Source organism: Telopea speciosissima, chromosome 1 (genome assembly GCF_018873765.1).
Source record: "Telopea speciosissima isolate NSW1024214 ecotype Mountain lineage chromosome 1, Tspe_v1, whole genome shotgun sequence".
NCBI classification, from domain to species: domain Eukaryota; kingdom Viridiplantae; phylum Streptophyta; class Magnoliopsida; order Proteales; family Proteaceae; genus Telopea; species Telopea speciosissima.
This window is the reverse complement of record NC_057916.1, coordinates 76,934,435-76,953,944: the sequence shown is the minus strand read 5'-3', so window position 1 is coordinate 76,953,944 and position 19,510 is coordinate 76,934,435. Positions and strand designations below refer to the sequence as shown.

The following is a 19,510-nucleotide window of genomic DNA, read 5'->3' as shown; positions in this document are numbered from 1 at the left end:
CTCTAAAAAATAAATGGGAGAAAAAAAACCGTCACGCAACATAGCATACACCAGTGCCTCCCTATGTCTATCTTTTTTTCTTTCTTTGTTTACTTAAAAAGAAACCCCTCTCTCTTATTGAAGGTGGCACATGGGATTATCGGGTGGACTGAGTCCTCGCACGTAGGAGACCCGGTGAATGAAGATGTTCTGTTTCAAATAAATGAAAGATAAGATCAGTCTCTCTATAAATATCCATCCATTGCATGCTCAGACTTCACACCACAAACAGCTTAACTCTTTTAACATCAATATATAAGCAGTTGAAGAGAGTTCCTCTATTCTACGTTATTTCTATTACTTTGTTGGTTGACGTCGTCATGGCTACTGATGAGAGAGCTGGGGCTGAAATCGTCTGTGGAAAGGAAGCCTGTGATCGATTTTCGGTGGATCTGCTGAAAGAGCTTGGATTCCCTAGTGGTGTCATTCCCATGGGAGAGCTTGAAGAATGCGGGAGGGTGAGATCCACGGGCTTCGTGTGGTGGAAATGCAAAGCCGCCTATGAGCACTTCAATGCGGCTACCAACAATAAGAACAGCTATGCTGCCGAGACCACTGCCTATGTTGAAAAGGGGAGGATGAAGAAGATGACCGGATGCAAGGCTATGACGCCGCTGAAGCTGTGGGTTCCGGTGGTGGAGATGTACATCGACGGCAACAAGATGTCCTTCAAGTCATCCTTGGGGTTGGCCAAGTCCTTTCCCCTTGTCACTTTTATGAATGAAGAAGAAAAGAAGGCTTATCTCCAACAAAATTAATTAATATTGATGCACCAAATTATTAATTAAACCATACTCTACCCTCCTTATCAGCTATATGTTGGATTGGGATGGATTGAGTTCCTAGCTTATTTATGTCCCTTTGTATCATTCCTAGCATGCATCCTCACTTCATGACTCAATAATACTTAAAATTTCAGGCGCAGGCTTCATCTTTGTTTATCATTGGACTTCACTCATGATTTTGTGGTTTTTGTGGGTTTCTGCACTCTAACATACTAATCAATATTACCTATCATGTTTATCAAAAAAATAAAATAAAATAAAAGGGTAAATTACAGTTCACTCCCTGATTTTTAAACGAAACTTAAATCACCCCTTGCTTTTTAAACGAAACTCAAATCACCCCTTGGTTTAGACCCCAATATGACAAATTAATTCCTACTGTTAGTTTTATGATATTAAGTGATGATGTCAGCCAGTTAAATAAATTTAAATCCCTAAACTACCCTTGACCAATGTTTAAGATGAATGAATGATAGTTTTATAAATTTAATTCTAATGTTTTAATACAAGGGTAAAATACTCCTTTCACATCAATAACTAACAACAGACTAACACCATTACTGTAGAGGGAGTGATTTGAGTTTTTTCAAAAATCAAGGGGTGATCTAAGTTTCGTTTGAAAACCAGGAGATGATGTGTAATTTACCCAAAAAATTTACTCATCATCATTAAAAAAAATAAATCATGTCACTATTGAGAAAATACAGAAAATTGAAGTATATTTTTCAATTTTAGCACACAGAGTCCATAAAATTAAAAGAATTAAGTCATTAAGTGATCTGACACAAGTTAGCATCAATCAATTAATTAATTTGGTCCTAGGTTGTAATTACTTTAATCACAAATGATATTTTTACCAAGAAAGAGGTTTTCCATATCAAAAAAAGGGGACAAAATTTTACTGCAAACCGGGTAGTAGGAAAATTCCTACTGCCTAGGAACCGGCCTTTAATCACTCACCGTCAAATGACTTAACTTCAACTTTTATTCATGTTTCACCCTTTCGATTAGCTCCTAGTTCAAACCATTCACGCGGCATATCACCTCCAATTCGCTGCCCCCTCTAATTCCCTCCAATCCCTCACATAGGAGCAGAAATGACCATCTTATCCTACCTTGGGCAGTGTGTTTGGGCAGTGGGTAAGGTGGTCATTTTTGCTCCTATGTGAGGGATTGGAGAGAATTGAGGCGGACAGAAATTGAAGGTGATAATGATTCGTATAACAAGCCCATATTCTCCTTTAGAAGACAAAAAAAACCCTAAATTGCATATAATGTGGCAACTTTCACTAAGCCGTATCTATATGTTCTTGATTCTTCCTCTCTGGCTGCACCTAGCCTTGTGTTTACACTGATTAATTTTTGATTTAGAGGTACTCTGCATAATACATGTAAGACCGAAGCTTTTACCTTTTTATTTATTTATTTGAAAGTAGTCATATCTTTTTTTATTGAGAGGTTGTCGTTACTGAAAGGGGAAGTTAAGGTTGTAGAAGGGGAAGAGGAAGAGGGAATGCTGGCTTCGAGGTCAGCGACCTCCTAGAAACAGGGGAAGAAGAAGATAGACTGGAGAGAGAGAATTGATATTTCTTCATTGCTCTTTACAACCTCTTGCCCTACATTATATAACCAAATTCTAACAAATTACCCATCTACCCCTAACAAACTAACCCAATTTAAATTATCCATCTACCCCTAATAGACTAATCCAACACAATAACCCAACGGGGGGGGGGGGGGGGGGGGGGGGGGGGGGGGGGGGGGGGGGGGGGGGGGGGGGGGGGGGGGGGGGGGGTTGCGGATCTACATGATCACAATAACCCATCTACCTATGATCATAACAGAGGTTCTTTTCATACTCAAGGTAAGGTCAATGTTCTTACCTTTATTTCTTTTTATTGAAAGTAGCCATGTATTTTTTATTTTGCCCTTAATTCTTTTTTATCTTTTAAATACCACATCAATACTAATTCTTTTGAAACTTGTTCTATGCATTTATTCAATACATTTTGTTCGGATCTTTACAAAATTTTGGAATTGGTCCATATCATGTAGAGTTTATAAAAAACAGCACTGGAATTATAGGTTAATTGGATGTCAGAGAATGTACATACCTACATGATTAATCAAGAAAAGGATTCCCATCAATAAGAATCTGATGAAGTACCAAAATATGACATGGATTTTGATTGTGAAGATAGTGTATATGAATGAAATCTATTGGGAATATGACTACCGAACTAGTTTTATTATTAGGAAACAACTGTATGAAGCGAACGAAAGCAAGACTTGTGAAAAGGAGAATTTATTGCCACTTAAAACAAGGCTAATGACCAGTGGATAATTGGCAGGAACAAATATTGTTTCATCACCTAATCACAATAGTGGTTTGTAAGGTACGTATGAATTGCCAACTTCAAAAAAGTGACATGTTTGAAGTTGTTTCATTTAAAAAAAGAACCTATATGAGTTTAAACCCTCATCATTAATGAAGCACATGCATGTTACGGTCCTGTTCAAGTTGCTGTTGCAAATGATCCAGAGAAAATCTGAGATCTCCATTAAATCAACCAATGATTTATTGAGTATGTAAGTTAGGGGTCGGGAAAATCTTGGGATATTAGGTTTTGATTATAAAAAATTTGGGAGAGGGATGGGTATGTTAACGGTATAACGTAAGCTAGCAACCTATGTGTCTATCTCTCTCTTTCTTTTTTTGAAATGACTCTCTTACCTCTCAAAGAGAGTTAAACACATAGAATGCTAGCTTACTCAGTCTTTTCCAAATTTTTTTATATATTTGAAGAGAAGAATGATACTATCAAAAGGAGATGATCGTACTATTCTTAAGTATTTTTGTAAAATGCTGTTAGAGGATCTATCTTATTTTTATTCAATACAACTTGATGATGATTTGACATACCTTTTAGCTTTTTGATCTAGAAAATTTTTTTCCTTATTAAATGCAACTAACCTACCCTAGAAACGGTTTTTGTGGACCTATTTAATGTTAAATATATGCCCTTATGAAGAAGAAGAGTTGAAGACATATCGATAGAACTAATGCCAAAAAATCTTTTAGGAGATCAATCACATGTAATGATTGATCTAGTGCAATAGAACGCTGGCCTAAGTTTAGGGAGAGGTCGCTATTTCAACTCTCTCCCCCATTTGATGGATAAACATCTTGTTATTCTTCACTTACCTCTCTCATTCCCACCACTGGTCACTCTTCCTTGAGTTGGGACACCAACCCCTATGAGCGCTCGATAGGGCTTAACTTAAAAAAAACGTGCAATGACATGAAAACACGCTTCTTTTACCTTAGGATTGGGATCTTGATGAAATGATGAAATGATGAAATGATGAAATGATAAATGAAGATGAACTGGTAGAAATTATTAAATGAGAATTATATTAAAACTAAGTGAAAGATAACCCCACCCGATCACACGGTACACGCTGCCCTAGTGCTCAGACATACGGGTCGTGAAACGATGGATGTGGCTCTCCTCCAGTCGTGGCCAGAGCTGGAGGGTCTAGCCCAGCAAAAACAAGGGGGCTCACTTGGGTCCCACCTATGAAATGATCAAAACCCCCCTTGTTTTGTTGGGCTCGACCCTCTGGCTCCCTCCACGACGGAAGGAGAACCAAATTATGAAATAACCGGGTAGCATACTTTTTCTCTTTTTTTTTTTTCTAAAAAAACTAAATAAGGAAAATTCTAGTTCAGCACGGAATAAAAATCAGTGAAGGTAGGGTACGTAGGACTTGATTAAACAAATTGAAACAATAAACAACCGATGATGTTGAAACTCGATCCTAAATCAAAATTGTTGGGCAAAGTATTAAGTATTAAGAGTGGAAGACTGCTTCCTTAGTAGAAGGTTCGTTCGGTAGCCGCCCACGGCCCACCCTCTCTGAACGAATATATTGGCACATTGGACGACTATCAGCCGAGGACTCAATCCTTTCCTCACACATACGAGAGACCCGGTTTGATGAAGATGCTTTGTGTCGAAGGTCACAAATAAATTGAATGATAAGGTCACCATCTCACCGTAAGGTTTTAGTATTATTTATAAATATCCTCCTTCCATATGCTCAGACTTCACACCACAAACAGAATACCTCTTTTAACATCAATAATAAGCAGTTGATCTAATTAAGAGAGTTCCTCTATTAATCTTTCTTTCTTTCTACGTACGTTATTTCTATTACTTTGTTAGTCGACTTCGATCGTCATGACTACTGATGAGAGAGCTGGGGCTGAAATCATGTAAGATTAAAATATCATGGGCAGCAAGTATAAGACTAGAAACAATAAATAAATAATAAATACAAGACTTATCTGATTGGTATGACAAATAGTATCGCACCGAGTCAACAATATACGTCCTCTTGTGTAATCCGAACAATAAATGGTAGAGTTGAGTCGCATCAAACGATGCTCTCCTTAAGGTTTTTAGATGCCCCATTCGCAACTGGGTTGACCATGCATCTATACCTCCAAGATGAAACAACTCTCTAATCACATAGGTTGCAGTTCCAAATGTGATTACAAAGGGTGTCCAAAGGCTATATTCACTAACTCATCGACACTAATCGATTAAGTGGAAAAGAACTAAAAATGCTTCTAAAATTAATTTCAAAAGTAATTGTTGGAGAATGAGCAAGACCCCCTCTCTTTATATAGGAGAGGAAGAGACACCACTAAGGGATGTCTCCAAGAGATATGTCCGAACTCATGTCTTTTCCCATAAGGCTTGTTTGTTAGCCACTCAAACAAGTCTTCCAATAGGCACCTATTGGCTATTTAGGTGTCTATTAGGAAAGCACTCGAACCCTCCAACAAAACCGTATTTTGAATCTTTAATTTTAAAACAATTAAAAATCCAACAATCCCCACAGATTCAAAATACCGATAAAACAAAACACTGAGTTAGTGAATATATTAGACATAGTAGGACACATCGTTGCAGTGTCTTTCGGACTTGAACCTACACTAGGTTTGATGAACTTCGCTACAGAGTACGGGTGAAGTCGACTTCTTGAACCTTTCCTCATTGGCGTAGCCGGCAAGCTCACCATCCATATCCTACCACGACCTTACGTGACTTAACCCGTTCATGACAAAATTGGACATTTTTAACCGGCCTTGTCCCCTATCTTGGTCTCATGGACGTTTAAAGAGTTCGCCTTTAAAACTCTCATCGGTAGGCGGCCTCACCTCCTACATCCACTAAGGTCACCAATGCGCACCACGCTTAACACACCCCCACATTTCGTAGGATTTGGCTTGATTAAGAGTATCTAACTCATCCTCATTTCATTGTGGTGGTACTACTTTCCCATGTAATCGAATGAGTAAATTTTAGTAGTACTAGTCAGTCATCGGTGACTTCGTTTGTACCCTTTGAACCTAATTCAGAGTTAAACCTCTTCACATAGGTTGGGTGTCCATCACATGACCTATGACACAGGCTTTAAACTCATTCTTAAATGTATACCACAATAATGGTCGAGGCTATATAATAGTATTAGTCATTTTCTGTCCCGACTATACTGAGCGATAATGCTACCTTCCTTAGCCTCACCGATATATGTAATCAAGACATATTAGTCTTTATTTCTCTACCGACCATATCCTTTGTATTTCGTAACACAATTTGGCTTTGGTCATCACCATATATCTATCATTTATATTCATAGCCGTATGGCTCCAAATCCGACTTTCTTACGAAGCCATAAAAATAAAATCATAGTGGAACCTATAACTTAGGCTTATATTACCGATTCCATGAATCACACCCACTAACACATGTTTGTACATGCCACCTTTGAACCAAAGTGTTGTTTCAAATACGTTCCATATGTACTTGACTTCCTTTCCAAGTAGAAATCAAACATTTTACTTGAACTATCTCTTTGAAAAAAGAGAGACTTTGCATACGAATACACACATTCTCATAATAACCCCCACATTTTGGGTTTATCACTTTTAGAGATATAAGCCAAATTAATATGAGAATGTCCTTGTGAGAGAACTCGACCCCCACACTTCCATACTAATTCAACCATGCAACTTTACTTGCATATCAAATTATAGCTTATCAATAAACAGTCATGAAACCATGCACTTATATATATATATATATATATATATATACATAATTACATGCACAAATACTTGATAGAACAAGCATTCAACCAACATGTATCATATATTGTCACTTGTCTTAATAGACAAACAATTAAGGTAGTCAATCTAGTACATGGCTTTATTAGCCAATACATACATAGACTTTCCATAATCCAATCTAATAATAATATGTATAAACCTGGCCAGTATCAAATATAAGAACCAAGCCTTCAACTTAAACATCCAATTACTGATAACATATGATGCAACATATTGAAGGGCTGAATAAATCAATTTCCGACATATAACGTTGTCCATTAGGCCCATAAGTGAAAGTATCACGATCCCTCTCAATAAAAAAAAATTTGCATCTTGTAACACAATAATCGAGCAATACCGATTGCGTGTTCACAATATTATATGCATACAAATACTTGCAAATATCCATATAAATGAGACTTACGATCAACTAACAGTAAATAACTTAATTACCAATTGGCTTGAAAAGCCAACAAACCAAACCAATAGACGAATCCACATGGTTTGAACCGCCAAAGATCGCTTAAAACAAAAATTGGTCGTCTTATGGAATTTCTACCCCATAGAATATGCCCATACAACCAATAAGAAAAACTCAAAAATTCCATGAAACATTTTATCAATGACCATAATGCAACACATTGGAATTAAAAACAATCCAATCATTTATTAAGACAAGAGACTGTGAACTTAATCCATTCTAGGAGACAGAATTGTAGTGAAATTGAAAATCAAACCTTCTGTGATTGCACTTCTCAAAGACAACTAGATACGGTACACACGCTATGATTTACCAACACCACATGGTGACCAAACTTGTCAACCCAAACATGTGAGACCAAAGAATAGTGTTGATAAAACCAAAAGGACCAATTGGTGTAGGTGTGAAACCATGCATCCTTTACAATTATTCCAACGGTTGTCATGACAAAGAGTCACATATCAACCGATCATCCTTTTATATCTCTAATAAAGAGGAATTTAAACACCACCTCTATTCCAAAAGTGGCAAATTTGCTCACAACTATGACGCCCACATTCCACAATCTTCGATTAGGGCTGCCCACAGGTAAAGCATACATGAACTACCGATCGAGGCGTAATCGACTTCTTCTCATATGGCTGTCCACACGAATGCTGTGCCAAACACAAATCAGTAGGAGGGACTGGTCGCTTCCCACATAAGCAAAGATATCAATCTCCTTTGCCGTGAGCAATCGCACTGCACCGGCAGCCAGGATAGCGCCAATTCCTCCTTGATTCCTTTCCACAGACAAGTCTACGAAGTCCTTCTTCGAATTTGAAGGCGGCACACAGTATCTTCGTTGAACGAAGCCTCCTCTATGCCGATTCTAAGCAGGCCCGGCTGTAATTTAGAGTTTCCATCATTTCCGTTGAGATTGGAATTGAAGCTTGAACGTGGAAGAACATAAGCCGGCACGCCTCAATAATTCTAGTATACATCTCATCGCCCACATAACTTTACCCATTCTCTCTTAGACAAGAAACAATCAAGCACCCTCTTTCTTTTGAAAAACCACCACAAACCGGTGATTTCAACCGTTTCACACATAGGCTTTTGGGTAAATGCCATTGACTGCATTTCATGTCCAATGAGAATGATACATGTGAAAATCAAACTTCACAAATACTTGTGTTGTTTGCCATGTTCGATGTATGTAATAGAGACGCTCTCCCTTTCAATCCCAATAAATATAGAACAAATTTTTTCACATAGGAAATCAAGCAATTCTACAGTCTTATACCCATCTAAAAACCTTAAGATTGTAAGATTAAAATATCATGGGCAGCAAGTATAAGACTAGAAACAATAAATAAATAATAAATACAAGACTTATCTCGATTGGTATGACAAATAGTATCGCACCGAGTCAACAATATACGTCCTCTTGTGTAATCCGAACAATAAATGGTAGAGTTGAGTCGCATCAAACGATGCTCTCCTTAAGGTTTTTAGATGCCCCATCCGCAACTGGGTTGACCATGCATCTATACCTCCAAGATGAAACAACTCTCTAATCACATAGGTTGCAGTTCCAAATGTGATTACAAAGGGTGTCCAAAGGCTATATTCACTAACTCATCGACACTAATCGATTACAGTGGAAAAGAACTAAAAATGCTTCTAAAATTAATTTCAAAAGCAATTGTTGGAGAATGAGCAAGACCCCCTCTCTTTATATAGGAGAGGAAGAGACACCACTAAGGGATGTCTCCAAGAGATATGTCCGAACTCATGTCTTTTCCCATAAGGCTTGTTTGTTAGCCACTCAAACAAGTCTTCCAATAGGCACCTATTGGCTATTTAGGTGTCTATTAGGAAAGCACTCAACCCTCCAACAAAACCGTATTTTGAATCTTTAATTTTAAAACAATTAAAAATCCAACAAATCATCAGTGGAAAGGAAGCATGTGATCGATTTTCAGCAGATTTGATGAAAGAGCTTGGATTCCCTAGTGGTGTCCTTCCCATGGGAGACCTTGTAGAATGCGGCAGGGTGAGATCCACGGGTTTTGTGTGGTGGAAATGCAAAGCTCCCTATGAGCACTTCAATGCGGCGACCAACACCAAGAACAGCTATGCTGCCGAGACCACTGCGTATGGTGAAAAAGGGAGGATGAAGAAGATGACCGGATGCAAGGCCAGGACGACACTGAAGCTGTGGGTTCCGGTGGCAGAGATGTACATCGACGGCAACAAGATGTCCTTCAAATCATCCATGGGAGTCGGCAAGTCCTTCCCCCTCGTCTCTTTTATGAATGAAGAAGAAAAGAAGGCTTATCTCCAACAAAATTAAACCATACGAACTCTACCCTCCTTCAGTTGTGACGACTTAGTCAGGATTAATAGTCTCTCTCTCTGAAGCTCCTTATCATTCAATTCCGAGATACCTTATCAGCTATATATATATGTATTAAGTTCCTCATTTATGTCACTTTGTATCCTCTGCATCCCCATTTCTTGACCCAATAAAGCCCAAGCTTCATCTTTGTTTATCATTGGATTTCACTCACGATTAATTTTGTAGTTATTTCGCGTGGCGTTCTGCACTCCAACTTACTAATGATATAATCTATCACTATTAAAAAAACCAAAGGATTGTTTGAGTGATACCTACTTTTAATTTCTCCTTGTCTTATTCCCAAAACTATTTACAGTATAAAAGGATTTTCAAAAAAATTATTAAAAGTGACATATCATTATGTCCTTATTAAAAGATGTCACTATAATATACATTTTTCAAATACATATGTCAAATGACACTTACTAGTCATTAGTATACATATGGAAAACTAACAAATATAACATGCATTCAATTCGCAATGCCCAAACCACCCTAGAGGGTAAAATGGCACAATGCAAGCCCTAAACTACCGTAAAGATNGNANTNTNTNTNANANANANANANANTAGAAACATCAAACTATGAGAGTGAAAACCATTTTCAAGTTGTGTACTGTGATAAAATATCAAATGACCAAACTACCCGTAAGATGGCCGAAAGGGGGAAATGCCCATGAAATGTATTTTTCTAACCAAAATGCATTTGAAAACTTCACATATGATTTAAAACATTTTAAAACACTTAAACATGCAATATTTTTTAAACTAAAACTAGGTTTTGGGCAAAAATATGGTCAACTGACCAAAATACCCTTCAAGAACAAAAGGTACCATTGACAAAGGATGGAACATAAAAACACACCTTTTTTTTTTTTTCCCCCCGCATTAAAAGGTCATGTATATTAAAAAGGAATGAAAATAACAAAACCAATGAGTGGCGAAGCCAAAGACAACAAACAAAAATTACCAATTCAAGCCCCCACCTACGGCATAGTCATCAGTAGGGGGTCAAACCGCAGACAAACAGAACAAACTAATAAAAAAACAGCGAAGAAACTAGCGCCAACAGAATAGGTCTTCGCTGAGCATCAACCCTAAGATCCTCTTCAACGGAAGCAAACCAAGAAACAATAGGAGTGGATAATTCAAATTTTGACATCGACTTAGTTAGGAAATCAGCCACTGGATTAGCCTCTCGAAAACAATGTGAAATTTTCCATTCAATTTTCCCAATGTATTCTTGGAAGCCTAACCACTGTTGTTGAACAAACCACAGAAGCATCAACTTTGAAGCCAAGATTAGCACTGCAGCTGAATCACACTGAATCCAAACCTTAGAGAGGCAAAGCTTTCTAGCCCGATCCTAACCAATAAGCAATGCCCTAAACTCAGCTTCAAAGTTAGAAGTATCACCAAGGTAGGATCGAAAAGAAACAATCACTTTGGCGTTAGAATCCCTTATGACACCACCAGCACCCGCCTTCCCAAGATTATCAAGCGAACACCCATCAATATTAATTTTAAACCAACTTTTCCTCTTTCGATAAGGAAGGCCATGTTAGAAGATTCAATGGAGCGAGCCAAATATAGGTTCTCCTAATTTGGTTCCTATTTTTGTTTCCTTGTGTTAGGGGTGTTCTCCCTCGAATTTTTATCACTTGCGGTTCCCTTGCCTGGTACGGTTCCCTAGTGCCTCTAATAAAAAGGGGGTGGACCTTATCCGGGCGTTGTGTTCGGTCAGGGGGTGGAATGGTCATTTCAATCCCCTATGAGAGGAACCGCACAACCGTATCGGTCAGCGAACCTCAGGGGATAAGGGTCCGTTCTCCCCCTATCTTTGTTGCTTTGTATTCGTCTGAGTATGCCTGGACGTTAATTGTTGTATTTTTTTCATCTTTTAATTTAAATTTTACTGACCTATAATAAAAAATAAAAAAAGAGAAAAAAATTTAGAGACCAAATAGGGTCATTGGTCAAAGAATATGAATAGATTAATCCGTCAAGGGACAAATTGACCACCGGCCAAGGGATTGGGAAGATCGATAATCAAGTGATTGGGACCGATGACATGCCAAAGGATCAATATTGTTATTTTTGCGCAGATTGGCCATTTTCTTATTAGATGTGTCATAGAAATATAGAATGCAACCTATAAGGGTTTTCTTTGTTCTTTTGGGTGGAAACCTATAAGGGTTTTCTCAAACATAGAGTTTAAGGCCTATATTGTTTGTTAGATGTGGTATTAAATTAGGGGGAAATTTGTTTCTAAATATGCATTTAATTATGACCCTAATCATGACATAAGCCTATATTTTAGCCATGTGGGTCATCTCTTTTACTAGCCATATGTCAAAAAGAGATAAGGACTTAGTTAAGGACCAAATTAACCTTTTTTCTTTTGACATGGAAAACTCGTTTCTCATTTGAAATATCACATTAAAGTAAGTGGAACCTATGTAAGGACCAAATTGATTGTTGGCTATACTTACCAAAAAAAAGAAAAGAAAACATGTGTTAGCTATGACTTAATTTTTTTTATGCACATAAGCTAAAATTGAAAAAAAAAAAAAAAACACTTTAATTTTTTTGTTGATTTTTTCAATGAGGATAACAATGTCATTTGACATATATACTCGAAAAAATGGGCATTCATGCATGACATTTTTTGTAATAATGATATGCCATTTTTAATTTACTTTTGAATTCTCTTTTATTCATAATCCCTTTTTATAATAGTAATAGCTAATATTCATTACTAGGTTAGACTTTAGGGATCTTTATCCTCTCAATTACCCTGCCCGAGGTGGGATCCACCTCTCTCTATTAAATGTACTTGACGTTAAATACGGGCAGTGTAATTGAGAAGATAAAAATTCAGACTTTAGAGTTCAAAAGTCCTCGCAAAAAGTACAAAATTGGTCCGTGACTGAAATCCAATGATAAACATAGATGAAGCTGCGCGTCTAGTATTAAATAGTACAGTTCATCAAATATATATTATTGGGTCATAAAATGAGGATGCAGGGGATACAAATTAAGGAACATAATAAATAAGGAACTCAGCACATATATATAGCTGAGCGATAATTAAGGTATAGAAATGATAAGGACCTTCTTCACCTTCAGGGACTGATCCTGAAGGAGGGTAGAGTACGTATGCATGGTTTAATTTGCTGCATCAATATATACTAATTTTGTTGGAGATAAGCCTTCTTTTCTTCTTCATTCATGAAGGAGACGAGGGGGAAGGACTTGCCGACTCCCATGGATGACTTGAAGGACATCTTATCGCCGTCGATGTACATCTCCACCACCGGAACCCACAGCTTCAGCGGCGTCCTGGCCTTGCATCCGGTCATCTTCTTCATCCTCCCTTTTTCAACATAGGTAGTGGTCTCGGCAGCATAGCTGTTCTTGGTGTTGGTAGCCGCATTGAAGTGCTCATAGGGGGCTTTGCATTTCCACCACACGAAGCCCGTGGATCTCACCCTTCCGCATTCTTCCAATTCTCCCATGGGAAGGACACCGCTAGGGAATCCAAGCTCTTTCATCAGATCCGCTGAAAATCGATCGCAGGCTTCCTTTCCACGGATAATTTCAGCCCCAGCTCTCTCATCAGTAGCCATTACGATCGAAGTCGACCAACAAAGTAATAGATAGAACTTCAAAAAATCAAAAGAGGAACACTCTTAGTTAAGATCAACTGCTTATTATTGATGTTAAAAGAGCTAGATATGTTGTTGTTTGTGGTGTGAAGTCTATGAGCATAGGAGGATATATATTTATAGAAGTGTTATAAATACTAAACGCAACGTGTGAGGATTTAGTCAAGAAAGAAAATGGGAAAGCTAATCTTAATTATTGTGTACGTCACATTGGGTCCATATTTTAAGATAAAAGCAAGCTCCAAGCCTCCATGTGACTATTGACTGTTCTTCTCCACTGGTATGCCAAAATAGAATACAAATATTTAATTGAATAATTCTGGATCAACCTTTCCTTTTCTTCCCCCCCCCTCCCCCTAAAGTAGCATCTCTAACCCTATAAACATGATTAAGGATTAGCTCTTAATTTATTCATGGTACACTGATTTTGTGTATTGAGCCACGGTTCATCTTTGTTTTTTTTTGTTTCATCATTTGATCAAGGATCCCAATCCTAAGGTGAAGAAAGCGTGTTTCTATGTGTCATTGAATGTGACTGATCTCCTAAAAGATTATTCGGCATTGGTTTTATCGAAATGTCTTCAAATGGACATATATTTAACATCAAATTAGATTAATTAGGTGTATAGAATGTATAAACAACAAGTATGGTCTAGAAAGATCGATTTCGGTTGGACGTTCTGGAGTGCTAACACCTTCCCAAATGTAACTTGTCACTTACCTAGTGATATGGGCAGACCACAACTATTGATTGGAGTAACATAGTGCCCATCCTGCAAAGGAGGAATACTATTTTCGGGTCCAAGACCTTAATCTTTGTTGCAACTCCCCTTTTACCTTCCTGCAACATGAGATGGTACTAGCATAGCAATCTGCTAGTATTTCCTTTGTTCTGGTGGTACACCTACAAGTAATTGTATTATTGTAAGGTGGTCATGCCTAAAGCTCATGGTCATATTAATCACTTTCATACACAACCGAGTGCTGCTGTCTGTCTGTCGATCCAAGGCTTGCCCTGGTGGTTCGCTACTCTCTTGGGAGAACTGCGTTAGGCGCTTGATCGGTGATTCAAGTCTCCTTAGCGACACCTAGTCCACATTTAATTGCTTTCCAAGAAGTGGAGCCTTTGGGTACCATATTTGACCCCTTGTGGGTCCCCTCATTGCCTCTTTGTGGGGTCCTATTGAGGTTGATGGCTGGTGGGCCCTTGAATTGCACACCACCCCCCCAAAAAAAAAAAAAATGCTGCTGTCTCAAGGACCACATAAAGAAAATCAGTGTAGAAAAATGAATTTTTTTATTTGTGGGAAAAAGATATTTTAGAATAGTAACAAGTAAGTCTGAAGGGTATCTTCTACCAAAAAAGGAAGTCTAAAGGGTATCTCTATATTGGTAAAAATAATTGGTATGTGCAAATTAGATATAGTTGAAGTTTTTGGACAAGTCAATTCTGAGCCCCAACTCACTTGTCAAATTTTAAGCTAAACGGAATTACCCAAATGTCAAAATAAAGCCGTGAAATCTAGTAAAAAATAAACTTTTGTGAAAAAGATGTAAATGATAGAAAATAAAGGGAATATTCAAATACTTTGGAGGGGCATTTGAGAAATGAGAATTGCCATATCACCTTTTGACTTGACATGTCGAAATTGAAGATGGTGTAGAGATACCTTTTAGCATATTAGTCTAGAGAAATTTTGTGATATATGTTGACCTGGTTGATGACTGCCAAATAACCTTTTAGGAGATCAGTCCCATGCAACGACACATAGAAACACACTCTCGTCACCTTAGGATTGGGATCTTTGATCAAATGATGAAAAATAAACAATGATGAACCGTGGCTCAATACACAAAGTCAGTGTACTATGAACAAAGAGCTAATCCTTAATCAGATTTATGGGGTTGGAGATGCTACTTTGGAAGAGACGGGGGAGGGAAAGGTTGATGAATGGGATGAAAAAAGGGGCAATTACTATCACTATCCTATACTTAGCTTATATTTATAAAAACTACCCTACGTTAAACTTCTTGTCTAAAACTATCCTGCTTTTAAACTTTTACATCTCATTCTATCCTCATGTTTTTAAATACCCAGATTATCCTTCCTTTTCATCAAGTAACCTGTTAATCTATTTAACTTACTATTCATCTTCTACTTTTTTACTATTTTTATCATTAAAATAGTATAAAATGAAACACCCACCCGCTTCTTCTCTCTCCCATTTTTATTCCATTCGGTTTTTTTTTTCTTCAATTTTTTTATTTAATTAATTTTTATTCAACATTTCATTCTCAAATAGAAAAATTGAATAAAAAATTAATTAAATAGAAAAATTGAAGAAAAAACAACAAAAAAAATCTGAATAGAGTAAAAAATGGGAGAGAAGAAGTGGGTGGGTGCTTCATTTTTAACTATTCTAAGGATAAAAATAGTAAAAAGTAGAAGATGAATGGTAGGTTAAATAGATTAACAAGTTACTAGGTGAAAAGGAAGGGCAACTTGGGTATTTAAAAGCATGAGGGTAGAAGATGTAAAAGTTTAAAAGCAGGGTAATTTCAGAAAAGAAGTTTAAAATAGGGTAGTTTTAATAAATATAGACGATAGTGATAGTAATTGCCCCATATAAAAATTCACAATCAATCGTATGGTCCATTTTATATTACAAAATTTTTCATATATATATATATATATATATATATGATCCAGAATTATTCAATTAAATATTTGTATTCTATTTTGGCATACTAAGTATGGAAGAATAGTCAATAATCACATGAAGCTTCCTTTATCTTAAAATATGGACCCAATGCGACCTACTTTAATTAATTAATATTTTCTGTTTAGTATTTATAAAACTTCTATAAATATCCTCCTTATTTGCTCAGACTTCACATCACAAACAACGGACATAGCTCCTTTAACATCAATAATAAGCCAGTTGATTTGATCTAAGAGAGTTCCTCTTTTAATCTTTTGGAAGTTCTATCTATTACTTTGTTGGTCGAATTCGATCGTCATGGCCACTGATGAGAGAGCTGGGGCTGAAATCATCCGTGGAAAGGAAGCATGTGATCGATTTTCGGCGGAGCTGATTAAAGAGCTTGGATTCCCTAGTGGTGTCCTTCCCATGGGAGACCTTGAAGAATGCGGGAGGGTGAGATCCACTGGCTTCGTATGGTGGAAATGCAAAGCCGCCTATGAGCACTTCAATGCGGCTACCAACACCAAGAACAGCTATGCAGCCGAGACCACTGCCTATGTAGAAAAGGGGAGGATGAAGAAGATGACAGGATGCAAGGCAAGGACGCCGTTGAAGCTGTGGGTTCCGGTGGCGGAGATGTACATCGACGGCAATAAGATGTCCTTCAAATCATCCATGGGAGTGGGCAAGTCCTTTCCCCTCGTCTCTTTTATGAATGAAGAAGAAAAGAAGGCTTATCTCCAACAAAATTAATATGACTCTCTCTCTCTCTCTCTCTCTCATTCCGATCCGATACCTTATCAGCTATGTATGTATTGAGTTCCTCATTTATATATGCCCCTTTGTATCCGCTGCATCCTCAATTCATGACTCGATAATACATGATGAATTGTACTATTTAAAACTGTTATGAATAATACCGATAGACTTCCTCTCACAAAAACTAGAGGCGCAGGCTTCGTCTTTGTTTATCATTGTATTTCAGTAGAGATGTAAACGGATTGAATTTGGTTGGATAGTGGCATTATCATATTCGTATCCATTTATATTTGGACAGATTCGGATAATATCTTATCTGTTTTCGGACCGATTCAGGTAGTTTCTGAATTGTGATTTTTTGAATATGGATTCTCCTAAATGGATATGAACGCGAATCGAATACGAATTTTCGACTATTTGTTGACATCTTTACTGTGTTTGTGATGAGGGTTAGAGTTGAGACTTGAGAGTTCAACAAAACTACCCTTTCTTCTACTCTTTTTAGTCATTGATTTTCTCACATAGATATGTGATTTCACGTATCATATTGCATAAAACAATATATATAAATCAATAAAAAATATAGAAAAAAAATCACATTATCTTAACTTATAAAATTGTAAAAATAAGTTAACAAAATCCAATAAAGTAACTTAAAAAGATAGACAAACACATAGATATATTTCAAATATTTTATTACCATTGGATTGCTAAACGAGTTGGATAATAATTGGTAGGATAAAGGGATTATCATATTCGTATCCGATTAGTTTCGGACGGATTCGGATTCTCCTAAACAGATACGAACGCGGATCGAATATAGATTTTCGAATATCCGTTGACATCTCTAGATTTCAGTCACGACTAATTTTGTACTTTTCGCGTGGGCTTTTACACTCTAGAGTATAACCTAGTAATGAATATTAGCTATTACCATTAAAAAAAAGGGATTATCTGAATCACATGACACTTCTATAAGTGTATTAAAAATTGGATACCTATTTTTTATTTCCCCTTGTCTTATTTTCAAAAACAATAAATGAATAAAAGGGAATTCAAAAGGAAATTAAAACTGACATATCATTATTACAAAAAATGTCACTCATACCCATTTTTCGAATATATATGTCAAATGACATTGTCATCCTCATTGGAAAAAGTCAGCAATAAAAGGGTAATTTACACATACCACCCCTGAGGTTTGCTGAAAGGATAATTTTATCCCCCGATTTTGGAAAATTTTGCATACCCCCTTGAGGTTTGCTAATGGTAACAAATAAGCCCATTCCGTCAGTTCATGACTAACAGTGTTAAAATTATGATATGAACTGACAGAATTGCCCTTGCAAAGAAACCCCCCCCCCCCAAAAAAAAAAAAACCCTGCAACTCATCTTCCCCAAATCGATTGGGGAAGATGAGTTGCAGGTATCCCTTTCCCTGAAGTGTAGATGTATCATCGATACTTGTAAGCAAACAAAATGGGCATAAATCAAAATTATCAACTCAAATTTAAAATTACAACGCAGAGAGATTGGATTCATAAACTCATTAGAACTTATAGATACTAATAATTACTGAACTTGAAACAGAAAGAGAAAAGATACATCTCCTGAACATCCGATTAATTTGGTATTGGGATAAAGTGAAGAACTAACTAAACAGAATAATGGAATAAAGGCGACCAAAAGACAAGATTCAGAAACGAAATTTAACAAACCTAAGAAGAGAAAAATTTTGGAGGGTTTTCATATCCGAATGACTAAATCACGAAATTCGACTGAAATTTTACGCATTGCAAACTCAAACACGGTTCATCTTAATCTTTGTTCTTGATTCAAGATTTCAAGATTGAAATGCAGGACAAAACAGGACACTCCTGTTTTGGGGTTCAAAGTTAAAAAGAAATTGATGAGCTATCCTTACCAGAGCATCTGATTCGAAGCTGTGAGGGGGCTTAAAAGATAAGAGATAGGTTAGAGAAGATAAGAGGTATAAACCCAGGAGAAGACTTTGAGAATAATCCACCGTGATTGATCATCTACGGTGTGATATATTTATATCACATGTGAGAGCCGTTTTACACTTTGTAATTTGAATTTGAAATACAAGAGAGATGGAGTTTGAGTGTAATTAAAAACTCCTATCTACAAGGTGCTGAAGAGAAGAAGTAGGAAGAGGATAAGCCGTGGGAGGTTTGCATGGGATAACCCTTGACTCTATCAACATGCAATCCGTTGATGGCTTTTGAATTCAAATTTGAAATTTGATTCTTATCCTTAATACGCCCCCTCAAGCAAAGCGGTCGGTCCACGACCGTGAGCTTGGCATGTAGGGCATGAAATCGTGGCCCTAGCAAACCTTTGGTCATAATATCTGCAATCTGATCTTGGCTTGGAACAAAGCGTACAGAGAGAGTCTTGGCTGCTACTTGTTCACAAACGAAGTGGTAATCGATCTCTATATGCTTTGTTCTGGCATGAAACAATGGATTTGCCGCTAGATATGTTGC

The 19,510-nt window shown here is 37.1% G+C and overlaps 1 protein-coding gene across 1 annotated transcript; it reads left to right on the top strand.

Annotated features, from left to right (window-relative positions):
* The first annotated feature begins 230 nt into the window (after positions 1 to 230).
* Positions 231 to 16,994, top strand: LOC122654888. The gene is made up of 3 exons (XM_043849154.1): positions 231 to 323; positions 5,019 to 5,027; positions 16,521 to 16,994. Exons 1-3 carry the CDS (start codon positions 246 to 248, stop codon positions 16,992 to 16,994), a joined length of 561 nt encoding a protein of 186 aa, XP_043705089.1. The 5' UTR covers positions 231 to 245.
* The last annotated feature ends 2,516 nt before the right edge of the window (positions 16,995 to 19,510 follow it).